This window comes from Schistosoma mansoni, chromosome W, assembly GCF_000237925.1.
Source record: "Schistosoma mansoni strain Puerto Rico chromosome W, complete genome".
Classification (NCBI taxonomy): Eukaryota; Metazoa; Platyhelminthes; class Trematoda; order Strigeidida; family Schistosomatidae; genus Schistosoma; species Schistosoma mansoni.
The window spans coordinates 15834404-15860203 of record NC_031502.1 but is presented as its reverse complement, the minus strand read 5'-3'; the positions used below and the strand labels follow the sequence as shown (position 1 = coordinate 15860203).

Below are 25800 nucleotides of genomic sequence, written 5' to 3'. Positions count from 1 at the left end.
TTGAGTCTTACCTTTCCATTTTTTGGTAAATCAAGGGGAAAGCATTAAGGTTATCCATCCAGCAAGCACAACTTTCTGTACGCAGGTGTAAGCCAAACTACTTTTGTTACGGTTAGTGATATGAACCGACCGAGGTTAGGACGTGCAACCCACTATTTTGAAGACTGATGGCTCTAACGACTACTCTAATGCTAATGGTGTGGATATTTAAGTTTCATTAGGAGAATTAGTAAAAATGTTTAGCGTAATGAAATGATTAGGATCTTCCCTTAAACAACAATTTAGTACTAATCATGGGATCACAAAGTTAATTCAAAGCGTATCTTTTGTAGTGTCACTTTCCATATCTATTTAAGCATACCGAAATAATAGTAAGCAGTTAAATTTTACCCTACAATTTTACAAAACTTAAGCAATCATAGTTTGTTATGTGATGACACATTTTCTCCTTTCTTCAGTAACCTACGCAGTATCTACTGTTATTGATTTGTACAACCAGTGAGCTGTGATTCCTCAAGGTTTGAAGATAGATATATTCGGTCACATTAGATATAAGAAACTAATTCATACTGGGGAACAATTCTGCTGAACCTATACCTTTGTGTTAACACGTTCTTGTTGGTATCGATATCGTGTTCTCAATAAACGGTCAAACTTGTATGACTATGATGTAACCGCGTAAAACTCATGTTAAGACAGTTACCAAACAGAAGCAATTAGGCTGCTGAAAGACGCAGCCGTACAATCATTTATGACCTGTGTTTTTTAGAAGTGTAATCAGTAGTCAAGTACGAGTGACGACTACACTTATTACATATTAACGTTGGACGGAAAGAAACAAGTACTTGAAAACCATTAGATTAGATGTTACCTTTGAACATTAAAAACTGGATAATTATATCCCTGGTTATACATGGATAATATATTGTTAGCGGGACATGGATTGGATTAAAGCATGTTTCATGCATGATGGTGTTGCTGCACGTTGATTGGCTAATTCTTATCCAATCAGCTCTAGTCGTTGCTTGGAGAAGACTCTAGAATATTCTCATGTAAAATCTATAAATATACTAACATATTTCTTATTGCGCTTTCTACTTCATCTATTCCTGTTATTTGGAATATAATTTCTTCCTTGTCCAACCGTGTTCTGATTTGGGGACTTGTCGAGTGTATTGGTGTCTAAGAATACTAAGCAATAGGAATAGCTGGGTCGTAATAAGGAATATATATTAATAGTTATAACATATATGATTAATCTATCCTATTTAGCGGGATGGGAAGTACATTTATAAGAAAATCTAAACGTCGAATACTTAATTAATAGAAACACGACTGTCTAAATAGAGGTTGTACTCCCATCCTGAAAAACTAATCATTAAGATAAAAATGGACTTCTTGTTTTGTAAAATACGTTTCTAATTACGGATAAAAAAAGATCACTATGGAGTTGATTTATTTATTTTTTCCTTGCATTTTGTACAAGTTGCAAAACGAAAAAAGTGAAACTGTAGCTACCTTATTCGTGAAAAGGTAAATAAAAAAGAGGTTTGACATAAAAATTAGTGGCATTTTACATATGTATCAAGGATTAACGTTTACTTCAATATTTGAGAAATGAGATCAAATACAGACTGATTTTTCATCAAGTCACGTTCAGCATTCTCAATTAGTATTTGCCATAATCGTCCTATAAAAAGTGAAATTAATAAATTATTAATTGTGATAACGAAAGAGAATATTGATGAGGAAAAGTACTTTTATACTAAGATAATAATCGTAAACATAACAGTCTGAAAGTGCTACCATAATATGGGGACGATCCCATTAAAATAGGATTTGACTTTCGAGTTTCGCACAAAATTCGAAAATGAATGATATTCATCACTTACTACATGTGAATTTTAGTAGAAATGCCTTTATATAGTATATATAGTACTAGGTTTTAATTTCACTCTAAATAACAATGTCTGTACAATCAATTCTCTAAATCCATAGTACAATACATGATATCTCTACATATTTTATACAAGTGTATCAATCCCTAGTGATGGTGACATTACAGTAGATATCCACAATATTTCCCATAAAAATCTAAATTAAGATATATTTTCATATACTCAATTTGACATTGATTATGAACTGATTCATATGCAAAATATAGAATGAAATCCAGAGTAAAACGTAGTTTTTGAATTTAATCATTATCAGAATTTGTACAATATTATTTCACTAGAAGCAAGAGACTACACAGGCACTAAACATCTATGGAATAGTTGCACCTCAAACCTTCATTAAGGTCAACTTTAGTATACAACAAACTAAAAAATGGACGAGAGAACTGTTCAAAAGTTGTAACTTTATATTAGGATTTAGATAGTGATCACCCAACCAGATAAAGACAGTTGTTTAAATTAAAAAAGAAAATACACTTAAGCACCCTAGTTTGTACACTGTAGAGTACTTCATTTAGAAAATTTAAGAAACTTTATCTCTGCCTATGTAAATCTTAATAAATGTTTGTCTACATTTTCAAATCAATTGTCGTCACGAAAGAGATTGACCTCGCGACAGATTTAAAACTGAATGACAAAGGATAACCTTTGGTTAGTTACATACTTATTTGATTGACGTAATCGGTGCAACTATGAGGGATATGTATATGTTGTGGAACTTTAATAATTATGCGTTTCTGAAAATGGACAAGGATAGAAATGAACTCAACATGAATTGTCCCTAGTCTGAATAACTAATCAATGAAGAAATACTATATGGATTATAATGAAAATAATAATTATTTATTTACATGATTGCTTTTAGTGGTAGTCATAGGAAAAATTAAACTGGTGGATAAATAAGAGGTATGTGAATAACTTTATTTCATTATATATATTCACGAAGATATTCAATTAGAATTACTTCGATATCACCATCTACATTAACGAGAATCTATTGAATAGTTCATTTAAAAAATTCCGCCTTACCCACAGTTACTTTTTCAGAAGAAAGCAACGTATACATTGCATAAATTCTATCACAAAACTCTTTATCACCAAAAGTAAAATATGCCAGTGACTTTTTAGCTTGGAGGCATGCCATCATTTGAAGTATACCTGAAACGTTTAACACACGATGGAGAAAATAATTTAAGGTGGAGAGTATTTTATCAAAAAATTCACAGTTACCCAAATCATATATATAAAAGAATGTTTTTCACATCTTTGAGTATAAGGTGCGTTTTACTAAAACTTACAGCTCAGTAAATAAGAATAGCTCCATGGTAAGCAGTTAGCAATCTAAGGTAAATACATTAACTAAAACGATTAGGGTTAAGGGACTACGCAGTTGTTTAATAACAAATTCGATACAAATGACATCCATAAAATTTCAGGGAAACTTAACTTGAAAGTGTAAAGGAATTTTTTACGTACATTTCAATTCTATATCACCTCTAAAAGCACCACATCCCCAATTCCCAGTAGCTACAACTGGAGGTAGTTTTCTTTCAGGGAATAACTCGTCGGTAAATCCACAATATGCCTGTAAACGTGAAATAACGAAGTGAATGCAAAGGAATAGAACTATATAAAGTTTTCTATTGTCTAAGAAAAAATTGTGCTAGATATGGGGGAATAAATGAAAAAGGTAAAACTTCGCAAAATCTCTTCCCGTGATTCAGTACACATTTTAATGCATATTTCATTAAATAAGTGGTTTTTGGTATTTTTAAATTTTTCGAACTGTAAACCTGCATTTAAGTTGTACTACAGACGATTCAGTTTTGTACAGGCCGAGATTTCTCATTTGTGGTAAGCTGTGGTCATGTAAATGATGTATACAACCATGTGAGTCTTTAAGTCTGGAACAATACAAGGTGCCTATGTTGACTATTTTGTGTTTTGGTTGAAGCGTTAGGGATAGGAAAATTTGCATCGACCAATCAGAATTAGTATATACCATAGTGGTGGTGTGAGAATTCGTTATTGACGTAAGTAGAAAACATAACATACTGTCTTCAAAATTGAGTTCGAAAACATACAATTTGCAGCATACACTGAAAGTAACTGATAGTTCACTCCATAGAAACAATTAGACATCCTCCAGTTAACTGACTAATATGTTTTATACTAAAAAAGGCTGGATAATTCGCCAAACGATGAAAAGTGAAATAAAAAATAGACAACACCTAAGTTGATTACATCAGTTTTTCGAAAAATAGATTAGAATTTTATTCAAACCACAAAAAGTTACTAGTACAACAATGGTGTATCAAATAATCAAATAGTTAGTACATACTAATCTATACAAGCCTATTATCAGATGATAGGTGATGGTGTACTATTAAACCCTTTTATGGAGAAAAGTAAATAGATTGCTCTAAAATCAAACAGACTACGTTCTTTAGGTAAGCAATGTTATTACAAGTAAAGAAATATTATCCAACCGAGATTATTATAAAATCAAATATACTTTAAATAAGGTGATAAAATCATAATATTACCTTATTTAATTCTCTAAGCATTTCCTCGACATTGTACTGTTCCATAGGATTACTGTACTTAGTAGCATCCATTGCTACTACTGCATAATTCCATCTCCCCCACTTATCGCTAGTAGAAATCAAAAGGAACTATGCTTATAGTATTAATAAGCGATATTGGTGAATAAACTATTATTCAAAAGAACTGAGCTGAGCAAGTACGCTTTTGTAATTACAGTTTTCTGTCTAATAATATAAGCTAGACAGAAAAGAAATGTAACTACATTGTAGGTCAGTATGTTGGGAAATTGTGCCAATAACAGTGAAAATCACATATCCATTAAGACTATTAGATAGCTTTTTCTTCTATCCTATTATGGGACTTCTCACCATCACTAAAAACTTTTAAGCTGTGCTGAAGGCACTTTAATTTTTGGATAACCTAATCATATACAAAGAATGAATAATCACGCATGTCGTATTAGGCTAACCAAAGGGTTTTAAGTGAAAGTACAACTTACCAAAATGGTAAGTAATTCGTGTAACAATCCAAGTAGATTGAATGTGAGGACATTAACTAACCGGCCAAATCGTATAAACCCCAATGTGTTTACCCAGAACAAGTGAACTTGAATCGTTTGAAAATGTGGAACAAAATAAATATGATTCAATGGTGGTCTAGCTTAGATCGATTCATGAATTCAAGTATTAAAATTACTACAATCTCCACAAATCCCCATTCAGATAATGACTCAAAGGTGTTTTACAAATGATTATCGTAACTAAATAATGAATAGTCATCGAACGTCTAGAGAATCTAAGATTCTAAACTGAATTTCAGAGGGTTCAGGAATGCTCAGTTAGTGGATGCTAAGGTAAACTAAATGTTTGTCATCTACAGAAGCTTACGAAAATCTAACTATAAGTTAATAATTGTATCTTACCAAGGACACTACTTTTTATATTCTCTTTGAAGACACGCATGCTGAAGTTATTTGTCAGTGAACGTTTAGTGATTATAACAGTTAATCTTCCAAACCTTACATTTTTAATTAACGGCCGAATGTATAGACAAAAGCTAACGTTGTTTGATTGTCAAACTCTTAAACTGAAAGACCAAAATATGTTTTAGGAATCTAATAACAAACATTTTTATGGTAACCCACTTACTAACCGTGTATGAAGACGGGAAATAATCCGACGAATATCTTATATTCTTAATAACTCCCAAGTATCACATCCGGTTGGTCAGTATTATGAATGTATGTGAAACTTACCGTTTCATCCCACTATCCGAATGATTAAAATCTCCAGTCCAACAGAAATCATCAGCATAGCCAGAACCTACGGAATACTGTTCAGCACCTTCAATAATAAGTGTTTCATCAAACCCCAGACGCTCAACAAATAAGCAACTGACCAACAATTCTGGTCGTAAAGCGAACATAATTTCTTCTTGTACACATCCACTATTTAAAACACCACCACCAAGATAACTGTTAGCGAAATCAACCTACAACATTTGGACATTTGTAAAGTTATTAATATTTTGAATATAAATCCTTGAAAAGCAGTGCCAAATAGATGGATATTAAAAATAACATTATAATACAAAAGATATGAGCAATAGTCGTTTGGACAGCAGTGAACTTATGTGTTAGTGATCGTAAAGAAATCTGTACTGATGCAGACGGTCAGATCAAATGATTTGATTATATTGAACAGAAAATAAGTATTAATAATTGTAAGTGAAAGATACGAGATGGGAACAGAGTCGGTAACTTTTTATGATATCAACAACAACAACAACGTTTTACTCAACAGAAACTTGTCCAAACACCTGTACACTAACACCTCACTTACTGCTACAGTGATCATTTTCCTCCAAAATTAAGGGAACCAAATCCAATAAACGGCAGGGACAGGAATTATAACACGACTTTTACACAAAGGTGTACGACTACATAACTGGAAACATTTCTCTGTTGTATCAGTTATTTGATTCAAATAACTATATTTCATTCAGACATTAAATAGGAATAATATATATTTGTAAAATCTCAGCGAATGAATTTGTAGTAAATCCAACGTTTCGCCTGGCAATCTGGTCCAAGCTTTTTCAAGGAATTATAATCAAACATCAAAATTATCGAATATAAATAGGTACATGGTTCTTCGTTTCATTGTACACTGAATAGGTCATCCAATCAACGTTAACAATGTCTAAACTAGGTATGTGTATTAGTGTGTAAGAGATGTGTGATGTGAAATGATAAGCGTTAATATAACATATTGTATAGAGAACGTAAGTGGTGAGAGGAGAAATTACATTCACACTATATGTTGTCTCTTATCGGTGAATTTATAAGGAAACATACAATTTGTAATATATGATATGAATCATATCTGTCACAGCATGTATAAAATGAAGATAATTAAACAAAAATAAAAATAAAAGAGTGTAATTTTGAAATTGTATGTATGTGTCATTTTTTAATGTTCCAGTTAATTGTTTAACAAATTCCGATAAGACAACTGATTAGAATCATTGAAAGCAATTGTTGTCATTTAGATAATACGAAATAGATAAAAAACGTTAAGGAGTTCAGGTTTTTACTTATTAATGATTAGCTGCCATGGCACTGCTAATTGTATTCCATCCCTCCTATTAATATTGTTTGGATTAGCCCAAATGTATAGGGTTTCAGCTGTTTGCCTTTCCTTGTAAGAATTGAAATCTTTTTGGAGGATTTTTGTGTGAACGAAATCAATTGTATGACCCGATTCTATCGAGTGTAATGCTATCGCTGATTTGTTCTCCAGTTTCCTTACATCATCTGAGGATTTAGGAATGTGCGGCGTAATGTGTTCTTTGGCCTTCCTCTTTTCCTCAGTTGTCTTGATGTTTCACCTATATACGTTGCATTACAGTCACTACATCTGATTTCATAGACACAATTTTGTTGTTCTTCTTTGTGAATCGGATCTTTAATTCTTACTAATTTTGATCTTAGGGTATTGTTTGTTCGAAAAAATACTCTTATATTTTGATTATTTAAGATTCTTCTAATATCTTCTGAAACACCTTTCCGATATGAGATCACCACTGTGTTAACCCATTCCTTTTTCTGTAATCTTTTTGTATTATCCATACCGTCTTTTCTTTCATCCTTAATTATTCTTTTAATAAAATCTTTCGGATAATTGTTCATCATTAGGGTAGATGTAATTAAATTTATTTCCTTTTTCATATCGTTTGGTTCAGTGACAAGTTTTTGAGCTCTTGTAATCATATGAAATCAGATGTAGTGACTGTAATGCAACGTATGTAGGTGAAACATCAAGACAACTGAATGTGAGGGTGAAGGAACACAAACAATGTTTGAAACACATTCCTAAATCCTCAGATGATGTAAGGAAACTGGAGAACAAATCAGCGATAGCATTACACTCGATAGAATCGGGTCATACAATTGATTTCGTTCACACAAAAATCCTCCAAAAAGATTTCAATTCTTACAAGGAAAGGCAAACAGCTGAAACCCTATACATTTGGGCTAATCCAAACAATATTAATAGGAGGGATGGAATACAATTAGCAGTGCCATGGCAGCTAATCATTAATAAGTAAAAACCTGAACTCCTTAACGTTTTTTATCTATTTCGTATTATCTAAATGACAACAATTGCTTTCAATGATTCTAATCAGTTGTCTTATCGGAATTTGTTAAACAATTAACTGGAACATTAAAAAATGACACATACATACAATTTCAAAATTACACTCTTTTATTTTTATTTTTGTTTAATTATCTTCATTTTATACATGCTGTGACAGATATGATTCATATCATATATTACAAATTGTATGTTTCCTTATAAATTCACCGATAAGAGACAACATATAGTGTGAATGTAATTTCTCCTCTCACCACTTACGTTCTCTATACAATATGTTATATTAACGCTTATCATTTCACATCACACATCTCTTACACACTAATACACATACCTAGTTTAGACATTGTTAACGTTGATTGGATGACCTATTCAGTGTACAATGAAACGAAGAACCATGTACCTATTTATATTCGATAATTTTGATGTTTGATTATAATTCCTTGAAAAAGCTTGGACCAGATTGCCAGGCGAAACGTTGGATTTACTACAAATTCATTCGCTGAGATTTTACAAATATATATTATTCCTATTTAATGTCTTACATCAACTCGGCGCTCAAATACTGTGAAACTATTCGCTCTAATTTAGACGACAGTTCTTATATATTTCATTCAGTTAGACGGATAAATCATGGATCAGTGGTCATGTAAATCGACCTAGAGTATTCAAGACCTAATCTCTACTCGAAATATTCTATCTATACTAATTATTAATGACCACATCATGTATTCATTAATTTGTGTGGTGAATACGGTTCACATAATTATTTTACAAAGAAGTCTTAGTCCTCTGAATGGTTTATTTATCCCCTAAATGCCCTAGTACGGTCGAGGGTAAGGAGGGTCAGCTCTGCATGCTTCAGTTTGGTCATCCGGGCAGTATTCCAGCCCACACACAAACCAAATGGTGAAAACTACTAAAAAATATTACTCTTGTTTTAACTCTCCCTCAGACAAATCATATTCACAATCATTTGATAACATTCGTCTTTATTTCTTTTATACCACGTACTTATCTACTTCTTTTTATCCTTATTTTTTGCATACGATAGAAACCCTTTCCTATCCAAACGATCTCAGGTCACTGACTGGTCGAAAGTTAAATGCCACCGCCGACTACGAATACTAAAACAGTCTTTCTGAAACCCCGTTTATCATTTAAACTGGCCTCATTCAACATTCGCATATTAGTGTAAATAGGATAACAGACACGGTTGTCTATGTCTTCACAAAGTCTTGACACCGATGTCTGTTGTCTATCCGAGACCCGTATTTAATACCTTAGTGAAGTACTACAAATTCGCTCTCCATCTGTCATTTCGAAAAGCTTGTTTCACGTGCGTTTATCTGGAGACCCTGTGGCATCTTCGTCTGGTTTTGCTGGCGCTGACGTAACACTAAGCTCTAGAGCCGAAGAAACACTGTTCGATTGGATCCCCCTTTCTGGTCGGTTTTGTGTTGTTAGATTAAAAGGCTCCATCAAAGTGCGAAGAAGTCGGTGTGAGATGTCTTTTCGTCATTTCCGCCTACGCTCCGATAATTTACAGCCCGGATGAGTTACCCCACCAGTTAAATGTTTTTCTACAGAGAGTGCGTTTGACAAATATAGTAGTTTTAGTTTTATTTATTTACTTAAACACATAAATATTGGTACAAAAAAGCACCAGATAAATATGCGCCTCACAAATCTCATTCGATTTGTGTGAGGGCTGTGATACTGCCCAGGTGCCCAGACTGAAGCAGGTGGTTTTGTTAGGGGGCCACACCCGGAGCCTTTGACCTAAAGGTCTAGTCCACAAGGCAGTGGAGCATCGTAAGGAGATGCAGTCCCATGGTAGCCGGTGACCAACAGTTGGTTCATGCGCCATTCGTTCCTTCACGATCCTGGAGCCCATGTGCACCATTGGTTTGGAATCAGGGTTTTCCAACTCCCCTAGGTGAATCCTCCACATCCGCCAATCCGGTTAAAGCGCCGGACATTCGCTTTTCGTCCTCTCAATTTCGTAAACAACACCGGTGCCACGAGAAGGCAGTGAGTAGGACTTCCCTGGCAGAGGCTATATATTCGCGTGGCCATATGAGAGCATTTCGAGAGGGGGAGCAGACTCTCCCCACTCTCGGCCGTACCAGGGCATTTGGAGGCAAATATAGTAGTACTAATTGGAAACTTGAATTCTCAGGTCGGGCGTCTAAGCACAGAAGAGTCGTTTAGGTGGCCAATGAGGACTTGTTGGTCGCAGGTCACATAACTGTGACCATCTATTGAAACTGCTCAAACCACCTGTTTCTGGCTAGCACTAACAACCGGCACAGTCGTCGCAGACATGCTACCCCGCGTCCTCCCTCAGCATCTTAAGCCTGAACTTCGACTTATCACATCGCGATCAGTTACCGCTGGCGTGATTGTGTACAAGACTGCCACTCCTTTTGGAGTACCTATCTAGACTCTGATCATGCCCTTGTTTGTGTTAACCTTACCTTATGTTTCAGTGGCCAACAAACTCATCGCTCCAAATGGGTCGATGTCAGCAAATTGGTTGCAGATTCTGTTGCACCTAAATATCAAACCAAACTGGGTTCAAGGCTAGATGTCAGCTCACCGTAAAGTGTAGATGAACATTGGCTACATGTGCATGACGCCATGAAAATGGTGAGTAAAATCTCTGGCGGCTTCGCGAAATATCCCGCTTCTAAGTACTGAGTTTCAACAGGTTTCTTACAACCCGTCGACGCACATCGGTCTATTTTGGGTGACCGCGAGTTTAACCATAAACAACGACTGTTACGTAATGAAATCGGGCAAAGATTGCGTATGGACCGAGAAGCCTGGTGGTTGGAGAGTGTTAACGAGTTAGAAACAGCAGATGCTCCCGGTAACTATCGGAAGCTCATTCAACTTAGTCGAGTCATTGACACCAAAAGGTCTGGTGTGAATGAAACAATCTGTAAAGATGACAGGATGCAAACCAATAAAATCTACTGACGTCCTGGACGATGGGTGAAGTTTTCCGGAAAGCGGCTTATGCCAATCTGAACCATCTTCGGCGCCTTCGGGATGTTAGTCTGGCTAAAAAAGGTAGGAGCTATAACGCATCGGTGAGAGCAGTTTGGCTGTATGCTTATGAGACATGGTCTCTCCGAGTTGAGGATGTTAGACGACTCCCTGTGTTTGATCATTGTTGTTTCCGAAGGATTGCTGACATCCAGTGACAACACTATGTTAGTAATGCAGAAGTCTGGCATCGCGTGTTCGGGCACAGCAACTATACTTCTATTGGTGTCACTATCTTGAAACATCGACTTCGGTGGCTTGAACATGTCTTACGAATGTCCTCCCAGCGAATTCCACGTCGTACATTGTTTGCCGATGCTGGGACTGGTTGGAAAAGGCGGAGAGGTGGTCAGTGCATGTATGATATGGTGTCGTGATATGGAAGAAGGATGTATAGGACTGGCTTCTGTTGGTCTTTCACGGATTACTGGTTGGGGTCTTAGAGATGGTGCAACATAGTGGCTAGAAATGTTATCAGATATGGCTCAGAATGGAAGCCAGTGGCGATCTTGCTGTAACTCTTTTACTTTCTTCATGAAAGTGAACGTAACCTCTCGAACTGAAAGAATTCTTTCTAGTTGTATTTTTCCTAACCGAACTGTTTCTCCTGTTATGACTATTACTTTGCTCTCATACACTAATTTATGTTTATCGTTGTTCTTATTTTTTATTATACGCACTTAGCATTCTCTATTTTTTCACAACCTCATTGTTATTGTGTGGCGCATATGTATTTGGTGCACCCTTGTACCAATGTTTATGTGTTCAAACAATTAAATAAATAAAAACTTAGTTGATGAGGCAAATTAGTGGAAACAACCACGTATGATGAAACAGAAACTCTAGTGACAAAACGGAAACACGATATTTACTTCATAGAAATGGAACAGGTTAGGAGTTTAGTACATTATTAATCGTATACAAAGACGCTTGATTTCGGCGCCATTTAGATATCTGTATTGAAATTCACAAGTCACAAACATAGATTTTATATAAACAACGGCTGCAAGATGATTGTATGAAAAAAATTCACAGTGATCAATCTAAGTGGCAGTCAGTCAGTCACAACGTAGAACTTTGTACGTACCGGTTTCCTTGGTAAGTCTGAACAGTTGTCTGCTGTTGCCTATTGCCGCTGCCTTTTCCATCTCTCATACTTTCGCTACCCACTACTGTTCACGATTATTGCGTAGGCTTCTTGTTAGCCTACGTTAAGTTGACTCCGCTCTTCGTTATATTCAGAGCCAGATGGGATGAGTTTTCGAGCATCTGTCAATGCGGTAGATGTTGCTGAGATCCAGTGCTTTTCCCTAACCTTATGGTTCACCGTACTAGCAGATATCACTGCTGTTTCCACAGCTTCTCGGATGTCATTCCACTCTGCCTCGGAGTGGGCATCACTTACATGGCTGCCTAACTGTTTTCTAGTTGTTCCTGAAATATATTCTTGGCTTGCCTATCATTAAGTAGAACCCTAAGAGTCTTCCTTGCAGCGTCTTTCCTACGTCAAGTAAGACGCAGACAGATATGTGCTCGCACTAGAGCATGATCTGAACCTAAATATGTGCTCCAGAATGAGCGACAGTCTTCTACCGAGCCCCTCCATTGTTGGCTGATAGCGATGTGATCTAGTTGGGTCCAACGTTTGAACGAATTCGGGGGTCGCCATGTCAACAGATGTTTTTCCTTATGCTTAAAGTTAGTATTTGCAAGAAACCGGTGGTTATCTGAGCATAGCTGCAATAGACGGTCGCCATTATCTGTTCTTTTAGCCACGACACCATAAGATCCACCCAGGTGTCTTTCCCTTTCGCTTAGTTTACCTAATTGAGCATTAAAGTCACCTGCCACTATTACTTCATCAGAGCGCCTAGCTTTTCGGAAAAGGTTGGAAAGCTTTCTGTAAAACTCATCTTTTACATCATCTGAGCTGCAGTCATTGGGAGAGTAGGCAGAGATGACGAAGAGACAACGACGAGTGTTCCTGTTTTTCCGAGTCCTTACTGTTCCGTTTAGTCGGAAAGCGCACAAGTGACCGTTTACTGGGATCCAGTCTAAGAGAGCTAGTTCCGCCTTAGGACTCAATGCTATACCTACGCCAGCGAGACCACGGAGAGCAGCATCAGGGCTTCAAGATACACGAAGCGTGAATCGAGTTGGTTCTTTATTTTGACATGGTGAGGTCAAATGAATGACGCTAGTCGGATTCTGTATGCGCGTTTCGGAGACGCAGCACACATCGATGGTGCGAGATTCTAAAGTCCGAAATAAGAAAGCCTGTTGTCCTATTCGGCAGTGTTCGGACGTTAGAAGCCCCTACACGTAATTCAGATCGTGGTTTTAGGAGACCAGGGATAACGTTCCGCGTACTCGAATCGTTTGCCCTAGCGGTGCGAAGTGATAAAGGGAAGTGAGAGTGGTTAGTCGCGGAGATAAGAGAGATATTAGGTGTAGGAAGGATTTGAATGTGACCAACTTGGTCTTATGTGTTTTTACGAGTATGATGGCTGATCTCACTTCCCGGTTGCCCACACCGTGGAAGGGTATTTCTTGAGGAACCTGAAAAAGAAGTTAGATTATTGTTGGTTTTAACGACTTGAGAGCGTGACCGCAGAGCCCAAGGGACAACTGCTTGAGGTCGATTGCGCACGGCCTTTCAGTGGGAGGTTTTTGACGTGTTAGCTCTGTTCTTTAAAGGGCCTTACTGCCGGAGACGGGAATCCGTGAGGTGTGACATTTTTAGGGTCGACCTTTCTTAACCCCCTTTTCTAACCAGCAGCATCGCTGTAGCTGCTGGGTGTCCGAGGGAAAAACCTTACTGATGTCACACCCCTCTACAGTATGCAGTAAGACTTCGCCCTCAGACCTTGAGTTGCTGTTTTTAGTCTTACCGTTCTCTAATCGACCTGCCTGGGATGGTAGGACCTACAGGAACTTATGTTCCAGCCAATATAGCCCGGTTGGGTCATCACGATAGGCAAACCCGACCACTACGTCAAGGTAGCAACTACGGTAAGGATCTAAGTGGCAACATAAGATACATTGCGTAAAAAACGGTACAAGATTACACTCAATACAAAATAGATTTAATAAACGACATAACAAACTTGTAAGGTGTTTGGACCAGCATCAGTAATTGATCCTGTGGCATTGACATGTAAACGCAACTGGTCAAATGTTAACTTGCTCTTCGACCAATCTGGTGCCAAATTACCTAGACAGCGTCTTGTAAATGTAACTGATCCCGTAGGGAACTTTTGAAGAACACGATGGAAATAGTGTAAGATGCAACGTAGCTTCTCAATTTTGACATGAAGTATCCTAAAATTAAACCACAATATAATCGGAAGTAGTATTCAGTATTGTTATGAACTCTTATTACAGTTCAGTCATTCATTACTTAGTATTCTTTGGACACTTCACTAGACAAGTCCTCAAATCAGAACACGAACACGAACGTAATTACATCTCAAATAAACAAGGTCGAATGGAAGTGGGAATAACAATAAGAAAAACGTTAGTATATATATGAATATATTTCACACGAAGACTTTAAGGTCTTTTCCAAGTATCCGCTAGTGTACCACAAGTAGTATAATGATAACCAACAAGAATATAGTTACAAAAATGAAAGCAATCAAGGGACTTTGCAGTGTCCTATTTTAGGTTTTCTATATGCATCGTAATTTCAGTTAGATTTTCTTATAAAATAGCATTGAGAACCGTATTTCTATTATAGCTTGCTAATTACTTTTGTGACTTTCAACTGGTCTCATGAAAAGCAGATACAGTAAATGGTGAAGATGACCCAGAATTTAGTACAATGGATAAACTCACCGGCTTGTATTATATTTACTGTCGGATTTCGCTGATAGTAAGTGAGAGAAATTGATTTGAGGGAAATTAACATATTCTGCATCTTGACTGTGACAATTACGTCTAGGAAATGTACAAAACAAAGCATTTGCCAAAAGACTGGCTATCTGGAGTTGACTTAAAGTAAGTGAGCATTCTTTTCGGCATGACAGTAAAGGAATAGGCTAAAGTGAAGAAGTAGAAATGATAATCAAACAACGTCCAATAAATAGTGAGAACTACTGACAAAAAGACAAAAGTATGAAAGCAACACCGCCGTGAGAAGGCAGTGAGCAGAACTCCCCTGGAAGTGGCTGTATACGCGTGGCCATGTGAGCATTTCAAGGGGGAGAGCGGACTCTCCCCACTCTCAACAGTACAAGGGCACTTGGGAGCAAAACTGGGAATCAGCCGCATCTCGTTTTTCCCCAGCTTGAACGTGCTAATAGATTTGAAGGTCAAAAAAAGCAAGCACATGACCTACACTTGGGATTTCTAACCGAAAATTTACCCGAGTACTTCAAACGTGAACGGTTAGTAGTGAATACACTAAGAAATACATGAAATATTGGCTCAATGAAAAGGGGATTCGCCAAGCCTTAGAAAAATATGAGAATAGTTCAAAACTTTTTAACATGCCGATAATGCGATACTCGAGACCAGTGTTTTATCTGACTATGGTAAGTGATGGAACTCGAACCGGAGCATGATCACACCAAACCCCAAGTTAAATATGTTTACCACATTGGCAGTCCTAAAACATGTCAAAACCAGAGATTCCAGTTGAGTGACTAACAACTGGTAGCCGTTATTGCAGAAATAAAACACATCAAACCTCTGTCGGTCAGCTACAACGTAGGGCCAGGCACATATATTCATCGGTCCAGGTTGCCATACTCCATTAGCGCAACAAGATGAATACAAAATTCATAGTAGTTAATTCAATGAACCCCCAAATGCCCTGGTACGGCTGAGAGTGGGGAGAGTACGCTCTCCCTCTCGAAATGCTCTTACATGGCCACGCGTGTACAGCCACTGCCAAGGAAGTCCTGCTCACTGCCTTCTTGTGGCGGGGGTGTTGTTCACGAAATTGAGAGGACGAAAAGCGAATGTCCGGTGCTTTAACCTGGTCGGTAGACACGGAGAGTCTACCTAGGGGAGTTGGAAAACCCTGATTCCAAACCAATGGTGCAAATGGGCTCCAGTATCCTGAGGGAACAAATGGCGTATGAGTCAATCGTTGGTCATCGGCTACCATGGGACTGCATCTCCTTACGATGCTCCACTGCCTTGTGGATCAGATCTTTAAGTCGAAGGCTCCGGGTGTGGCCCCCTAAGAAAACCACCCGCTTCGGTTTGGGCACCCGGGAGGTATCACAACCCTCACACAAATCAAATGAGATTTGTGTGGCGCATATGTATCTGGTGCCCCCTTCTACCAATATTTGTGTTCAAATAAATACATAATAAAAGTTAATTCAATGGTGATAATATATAAAAAAATATTGCATATAAGGATATAGTACAGGAAGAAAGAACCAGTTGGTAGAAGGAACGATATAAAGCAATTTTAATCTCAGTTTAAGGGAAGACAAAGAGTGTATACACCTACGCCATTGTGATCGATTCTGAGCCATGTCACCTAGAGTCTCTAACCATTGGTTACGATAGTCACGCGGACCCCAACCAAGTAGTCTGGATCTACCAACATGCTTAAGACTAGAAGTTAATGACTTCAAGCACTGGTGCCACCTTTGACCAAGACCAAATCTATCTAAGAATATTTCTACAAAGTATCAATCAATCTAGTCCCATCTTTTCAGAAAGGAAACTATCAAAGACATTTTAATTTTCAAGAGTAAGTTATAAACCATTAAAAAACAGCTAATTACTTTTGTAACAAAAATAGGCAAATTTAGTGCTAACGAGCAAATTCCAGAAAGAGTGTTACCGAAGAAATTATCGTTTCCACCATCGGGGATCAGATTCAGCATACATAATTGTTCTAACGTTTTAAAATTCCAGTAGGATTTGAAACGATAGTTGTAGGAGAGAATAGCTTCCTAGAATAAATTAAGAATATGTGACCTAATCATTTCTCTTGTATACCATACAAATAGCAAATCTGATTACGTGAATGACGACATTGTTAAAATTATAATAAACTAAATTTTTTACCTTTAACTCGTCAGAAGATTTTATCTTATTTCTCAATGCCTTTTCAATCACAACCCACCTAGAAATAAGGCTATTAGCACCACCCTAAAACATAAGCCCAATGAACAATCTTACTTCATAAACTGGATAAACACTTTCGGGAGAACATGGCATACGAACAAACAATCCGTTCCACTTATCCTGGTAGTCGTCAGGATATGGTACAGGTGGCTTTACAGGGTTACTGTCACACTGAAATGTTATCAAGTTAAAAAACAAACAGCTTACACGAAAGAACACTTTGTGTGTTCGTGAAGGTTGTAGAGGGGGTAAACATGGTGACGACAAAGTCAGCTCCTCTAAAGGATCTCCCTAGGATAAGTGATAAAAAAAACAAATTTCAAGAATTTACTTTGAAATAATGAACACATTTTGACGACTCGATCATCCAAAGAACCTTTGGTCTTGTAGAAATCGGAGAGTTATGACAGGATATCTATGACTTGAACAAGTATCACTTACTGACGCTGTTGTTAGACGTTATTTAGCCCAGATGTTTTGTGTGCCTGGGGTTGTGTAGAGGAGCGTGTGGAAATCTGAATAGAAAGGATCTTGAGGACATACGATGGACTTACAACCGATAGACAAAGTACTTCTTTGCTTTCCATCCACTTTTTTGGAAGGGCCAGATTGATTTTAATGTATTTTCTTCACGTTTAATGGTCCCCAGGAATATAATTTAAGGGAGAACAAATGAGATTTTGGATAACAAACATAGAAATCATTTATCTACGTAGCTAAACCATATGGCTGACGTCAATTCACGATGAGAACCCTAACATTAGCTGTTATTCCTAACCTTATTTCTCACATTGATTAATAACCATAATTAGACTCTTTTAAATAGTCGTAGTATCTCAAGTCTACTTTAATGTCGCTCAAAGTGTAGTCGACTGGAATTGCTGTTGGATTAAATACCCCTGTGTGGTGTATAAATTGTCTGCTCAATTAGCTTCTAATTAGCTGCAACTGCCCAGTTAAAGGTATTGATCCAATCAAATAATCAATCAATAAGCTTCAATCAAAGGTCGCTTCTACTTTACCGTGTCGCTGTTACAAAGATCATCCATAATTTATAGTCCCGCCCCATTAGGAATAATCGAGACGGCAACATACACAAATATCCGAAGACAATATGACATAACATAATATTGCTAACTTGTAAACCAATTTCGGACTTGAGTTTCGTGTATTTGACCATACCTTGCTGATTTCATAGCACTATGCACAAACAGAAGACGCTGTCAAATGTCTTTATGAAATAGGACTGGGATGAAACCCAGGTGGTATGCCAATACTGCACTTGGAGTGTGGCTGTGAACGACTTCCCACACGATGACTTTAACCCACCACCGGAATTAATGTGTACAGACCATCTATCGATAACTGCGACAAGTATTACTATTTCCATGAAATAAACGGACAGGAAAGACGAAAAAACTGTAAACACATACGAAGTGCGCAAAAAACATTTGTTTTGCTTTAAATATATATTTTCTTCTTAAAAAGCTGTCAAAATTTATTATTATAATCAATGATCGAAATGAAACTCATTACAACCCTTTAGAACTACAGTTACAAACAGTCTGGAAACAAACATTTAAACCCACAAACTAAAGGCACGGATTAAAAGTGTGATGGAAAACCCCACTCTCGTATGCGATTTCGACCTTGTACCTGGCAGTCAACCAAAATGAAGCGGGAATTATTGTTTAAAACGCGGTAGTTCATAATAGATGGCGTTTTTCGGTCTTTGTCGTTTTTGGTGACTTACAGAGAAAGTGTGAAATTTTCTACGCCAAACAGACTCGAAAAACAATCAAACCAAGCTAATAAAAGTGGTATTTAAATCTTCCAATAAAAAGGACCTAACAATACAATCAGGGGGTTTCGCCCTTAACGACGTACTGCTAGTGGACCGTATGAAAAGACGTGAAGCTGAAAAGTAATTAAAACTAAGATTATTTGCCGACGAGAAAGACACTAAAATTGCTACTTTACGGGTGGTGAGGCTCCGACAGAGAATGATGACGAAGCCTATTTGGGCGCATCATGAAGCCATTTAAGTGGTTTTCAGATATGTTACTCAAATACCTGTAGCTTGCCTATCGGATCTAGGTTTACGGACAGACTCTTCCAAGCCGGACATAGTCGCTGTCACAGAAACTTGGCTGACTAAGTCTGTAGACGGTAGGGAACTTGGTTTTGAAATTCTCACATTGGTAACAGCCAACAAAATCCAGGGTAGATCTAGTCATTAGGAATACTATCCCATTTACCGTTATTGATAACATCCCACAAAAATGGGACGTGGGAATTAGTTGCCTCTTGAAATGCAAAGGACAAGAGCTGCTGATTGGTTTGGTCTACCACAGTTCGAACTTTAAGGTGAGTGAAGTCTTGCCTGATGGTTCCGACACTCTGTCATCAGGTGGTCAATGTTTGACCTTAGGAGACTTTAATGCATCTACGGTGAACTGAAAAAATCTGAGAACTGAGTCGTCAAAAAATTCTTCCTGTCAAAGGCTAGTTGATGCGGTTATTACATGTGGCCTAGTGCAACACGTGAAAGAAACCACTGCATACGACTCAGACTTTGAATCGTCGTTACCAGATCTCATATTAAACCATTATAAGGATGATATCACAAATCTCGATTGTATGTCACCCTTAGGTAAGTGACCTTGCAGTCTTATTCCTTGATTTCCATATCGTTGTCAACAACAATGTGGCAGTCCAACACAGGTCAAACATTCGAAAGGCAAATATACAAGGAATTATACACTCAGCATTCTCAGTAGATTGGACGATAGAACCAGAGTCCTCCTTTGAGACGGCTCGAAATGCATGCAGAAATTTATACATAGAATCTACTGCATCGCATATTCATTCGACCACACCAAGGAGTACTATACACTCCACGCCGTTGTTCATTAAGGAAGTTCACACCTTTCTCTGTAAAGGAAAATGAATTCAAGAGAGATTCAAATTACTGAGTACTGATGATACGAGACTTCGATATCTGGTGGCTCAAAATACTTGTGCCTCAACCCTCCGCAAGTCTAGAAGACTTCGTTAAAAGCTTGTTAAGGAGTCTACATAAAATAGCACCCCATCATACTTCGAATGTGTCAAGTGTAGCGCACTTAGTCATGCTGAAAGAAAAATTGGAGCGTAGCAAAGTCACACATCTAATTAAATGCATAATACAAATTTTCTCAAAATATCGACGCCTGAGTGACTAAATAAACGGAAACCCACCCTTAACTACCGATCACGGTGAACCCATACGAACTTACAGCATGGAGTTTTTCCTGAGAAGGATAAAAGCTAGCTTGGAACTGAAATTACCGTCTTTTTCACTTAAGCGTCCTTGAACGGATTTCCTCATGGCGGTCACTTCATATTGAGGCGCAGCAACTTGGTGAGGTGTTTGTTGGTTAGCTTGACTTAGTAGTATATGTGCATTCAGGATACCTGTATATCTCACAAAACGTAAAAATGACAGATAGTCACGTATATTGTATGTTTTTGTCTGTCTTCAGCTGAATAAAACCTAGTGTCGTATGCCTTTGTCGTTGAAGAAAACTCAGTTTCAAGTAGCTTATCCTATTTGTCTAGGAGGAGGTCAGTATTCAACACAACAAATACGAAGTAATCAGGCCTTAGGTTAGTTTTCCGGATGCATGGTCATGGATGAGCAGTAGTTAAATGTCCCATACCAATGCAAAACGGCCTTCCAGTACTTTTTAGATTTTCGGTGGTGATCTAGCTAAAGTCGGTCCTCTTGTGATAGTCGTAATTTTCTGTCCATTTATTCAGTAGTAATGCTGCGTTTGATGCTTTTGAAAGTATTTTGACCGACCTAACCGATACTTCTCAGCAGACGATCTTATCTCAAAGGTTCTTGATATAGGACGACTTCAAAAATGCCTTGAAAGTTTTTCAGCATTTAAGAATAACATAATACTGATTGTTGCGGATGAAATGTACTCATGGCGTCCACGTACAAAGTAAGCATCCCGTTTTTCTGTGACTCGTCCTGTTACCAATGCCGTCCAACTGCTGACTCCAGAATAACTTGCTGTTACAGGGGATTGTTGTTGTCAAAAAATGTATGTCTGCCTCGGATATAGATACTCAAGCAACCATCGGGGAAGCCGGATTATATGGACATGTTTCATGATGACGTGTAATTGAATGTACGTTTTGCATTATCAGTGTTCTAATTAAGTATCTGATAGTCACTAATTGCTTCTTTTCATATTTGGGACAAAAGACTGGCATTGCTGACGGGTATAGATACTAAGGACAGGTTTGTGTGCTGCCACATTTGACAAGCTTACAGTATATACTGCAGCTACCTTAAGTTAAAATTGTTCGGATAACTTATTGCCTTAAGGACATATTTAGTACATCTTCGTATTAGTGCGTAATATGCATCTACTTACCATTTAGATTGTTGCTTCTTAAGATAACCAAACAGCAGTTTTCCAGAGCCTTAATTAGACAGGGCAATGCATAACCTCATCTTAAGGGTTAGTTAAAAGTCTTATGGTGCACAAGTAGTCTCTCATTTTTCGTTCAATAGCCCTGAAAATCAATTTATTGCGTACGTTTATCAATTCATTTTCCCGTTTTTTAGTTTGAAACGTCAACATGTTTTCTTTGTGTGCGTTAGTGGTATTGTGATCGAGTACTTCAGTAAATGATACCTTTGGTCCCTCCTCTATTTGGTAGTCATCTGAAAGCAATTAGTTTTAATTGGTGAAGACTGACTACAACGATATAGTACTGTGCAAGAACAAGTGATCATCTGGATTTGTGTTATCCAGAATATGTCAGTGCACTATCACCCCTATAGACAAAGAATAGCTTGTTTAGCAGTCATTAGCTGGGATGACTGAAACTTACTTCCGTTCATTCTCGTTGGTGAAGACGTACTGCTTGGATTGATGCTACAGGACAGTGCAAAGGGTCTAGTAACTTTTAAAATATTGCGCACAACAACTGCACGACATTCTTAACAACTTTCTAGGCATTGATATCAAAGCAGTAACCAAGGTGCAGACCTACTGAATTAAAATATTCCTCACGTTAAAAGCCTTGAGACGTGATGTCACCATGTCTAGGAAAATTAAAGCAAAATGGGGCCAATAATCTTGTAATATTGTCAGGATTGAGACACACAAAGTATATCTGCCAAAGTAATCCACTTACACGCGAGGCCAACTACAGAACATTTACATCCACCTATAGTACTCGAAAGAAACGGGCCAGTGAACAAATCTCAAGGGTTAGTGTATGGCCGAAACCTAATCCTGCTCGCCCCTACAATTTGTGCGATGAACCCAGGTTTTCCATTTGCTGTAACTATGGTGTTAGGCCTAGCAGCAAAAAACTTCGAACGTCTGCAAGTAATGACTACCTTTGAGAAACATGCACTGGATGACATTAGGTGCTGTCAGAGATAATTTGCATTCAGAGAAAGTATTTTTATAGGCTGTCATATCAAACTTGTTTTGTCCTGGAAAATATATTTTCACCAACCCTAGGCCATTTAGGAACCAGATATAAGTAATCGTTTCTTTGTCATAAACAAGAAACATGCTGTTGACCATCATTAACTAATTTGTCTTCTATCTCTGGTTTTAGGACAAAATTAAAAACAGTAATATATTACCGTGACAAAGATCACTCTCCTACTATCCAAATGCCAATCCTAAAGTAAATACAGTTTTGAATTCACATTTTACGTCCATAATGTTAAGAATATAAGGTCTAAGTTCGCCTATAGTTTGTAATGAGTTACTTTTAATTTTGCTGCACATAGATTGATGTGTTTCGTAGTATGTGACGTCATTAGACATTGATAAAATGCTTTTCAGAGAAAGAGGTCCTTGGGAGTTGACCAGAGCTCAATTATTAACCACATTGGCTAATAACTCCCTAGAATATTTAGCATTTTAGGCCTCAGCATTGTTGTGCACCATCTTAGTTCTACTGAACAAAAAACTGACTAAAAACACTCAGTCAAGGCTCCTCACAATATCTCGTTTAAGGATTGTGGAACTTCGGTGGGCTCCAAGCAAATTATCCACCATGCAGGTAAATTAATGTCAAATAATTTGCCAATCATCGTCAAGGTAGAGAACAGTCAATGCTCATCAGTCACTGGGAATCCATGAACTAGTCAATGAGGCAATGGTTACTTTCTACTTTTTTATTTTACTTAACACATTTCTTTGACAAAGTCGATTTGTTCCTTACGGCAATCATTGTAGCCATAGTATCTAGATACCACAAGAGAGTGATTCAATTTGGATACCGACCTAGAGGTGTGATTTGGACGTAAATCTGAAGGTTCTACATTTTCCATTAAACTCGAGTAGACTGCAATCTAAATTGGTGATCTACACACCCTTTGACACCTGCAGACCATTTCTTTCGAACGCTAGTTGGCTTACATATTATACACTACCAGGACGAAACAGCTCTCCAGTGCCACAAGGTTCTCAATGGTGATCGAACACTGGTCGTTTCATGATCTCAATTAAAGTGAAACTCTGTGGAGGCAATCTCAGAACATTATTTTCGCTACATTTAATGCTACTGAAGCGCGCATACTAATTTTCCTTTTCATAACTCGTCAGTAACAGGAATTATATTGCAAATATTTATAATTGTTTGTTATTGACTCGACTTACAGTAGATATAAGCGAAGATATTATAGCAAAGAAAGTATCAGAGAAGCGGTAATCTCAGAAAAAGTTTTACTTACTGTTATATATGCTTGTTCTGTATGATTAGTAAATGACTGGATAATTATATTGCGCTCACCGTAGGTCTTCATAAGGCTTATGAAATACTGCCATAATTTGTTTTTTTTACTTGCTTACTTGTTTATTACCACCATCCCCAAACTACGTACCATTTGGCCATTACCTTACCATTTATACTGTCAATTAACTTCTTATCAATGTGTTATACTGAATCGACATCTTACCCACAATACGGAAGCTTTGTCTCTGATGTGCTTGTAACATGAAACTGACAAAGACAATCTAGTCCAGCAATATAGAGCCTAGATCACAGGAATATCAAAACGAACCACAGACATAAGGGATAGGCTAACATTACAACATAAGTGGGATGGCGTTTATGACCAGCAAACATTGTGGTATGGAGACAACATGAATCCTCACATGACTCTAGGGCAGAAAACTTTGTTTTCTTATGGATCCTTGTGATCTGGAGGGGTGTAACTAATTGTTAGTATCAATGCTACTTTACTAAAACAACCACCCTTTTTATTCATGTTTGTGACCTTGAATTTGTGTCACTTTCCGCTAAAAAAATCTTACGACAACCTAACTGGACCTTTTAATGAAACATATTATAGCAGTTGTTGTGAAAAAATCGTTTTTGTGTCCAAACACCTTGTTTTCCTTTCCACATTCTAGAGATCTGGATTGTATTGAACTGTTCAATTATTTTGAACTCCCTCCACTTATGCAGCTCTTTACCCATTCTTTGCCGTATTAGTGGGTTGTTTTCTTAACTAGGGACACTTAAATAAAAATTGATCCTGCGAAAGTAAGTGGGTGACCATATCTTAATTCTTCCATCATAAGTGATTCCACTTCACCACTTATGAACATCATCCTGGCCATTCCTCTTTACTTTTACTTTTTCAGTGCCGTCGTGATACACCACCTAAACCACATAGATAAATCATATGACTTCTTCCAGAGCCACAATTAATAGCTCCGACATTTCAGAAAGATTTATGGTTGTGTCTGTTGGAACCCGTTAGATTTTCTCGAGGACACCATCAAGAAGTACCAAGTAATACATGAAAGTTGACGTTTTTAACAGACTGATTACGTATTTATCACACTACGTCTTCATATAAAGTGCTGTGAACTTTATTTGAAATAACTCTCAACCAGCAGCCGTTCATCAAAGTACAGCTTCCTTAAAGTGCGACGATTTTTCCTTTGTGTATGCGTGTTTGCAAGCGTTATTCAGATTCTTATGTACGTAAATTTATTTATGATGGCATAAGTTTGAGGTCATCTAGTGTTCAAAAGTAATCTACTTTAGTCTATACAACCTTGAAGGGGTAAAGTGACGGTAAGCATTCTGTATCTGAATAACAGGAAGTGGTTCACTTTACTGCATACTGCTTTGGTCTCCTAGCATGTTCATTTGTTACCGCTGGAAAGTGTTCATAGAATTTTTATTGATGGATCATTTCAATTATTGTTTGTTTCTTTGTATTCTGTACCTAAATAAAATATTTGCGTTGTTTCGCTGTTTCTTACTAATGGTTAATACGACTTGACAGTGTACTTCCAATATGGCTCTCATAGAACTGGACGTTATGTTTCTACAGCGACTGCCCTACCAAAGGTTCTTCAGTTTGAGAGAATTCGAAAATAGCTTTGAGGATATTCAATAAACCAGAGTAGATGCAACCCAAAAATGCGGAAGACCTAAATTCTTTGGATTTA

At 37.4% G+C, this 25800-nt stretch overlaps 1 protein-coding gene across 1 annotated transcript; it reads right to left on the bottom strand.

The window, feature by feature from the left end:
* Positions 1-1598: 1598 nt before the first annotated feature.
* On the bottom strand, positions 1599-21738 carry Smp_142180 (putative poly(ADP-ribose) glycohydrolase; the record flags this gene model as incomplete). Its single annotated transcript, XM_018788737.1, has 12 exons — positions 1599-1690; positions 2985-3113; positions 3432-3540; positions 4502-4610; positions 5758-5993; positions 14320-14533; positions 15050-15252; positions 16960-17130; positions 17246-17329; positions 17360-17476; positions 17513-17596; positions 21736-21738. 12 exons carry the CDS (start codon positions 21736-21738, stop codon positions 1599-1601), a joined length of 1551 nt encoding a protein of 516 aa, XP_018654250.1.
* Between the last annotated feature and the right edge of the window lie 4062 nt (positions 21739-25800).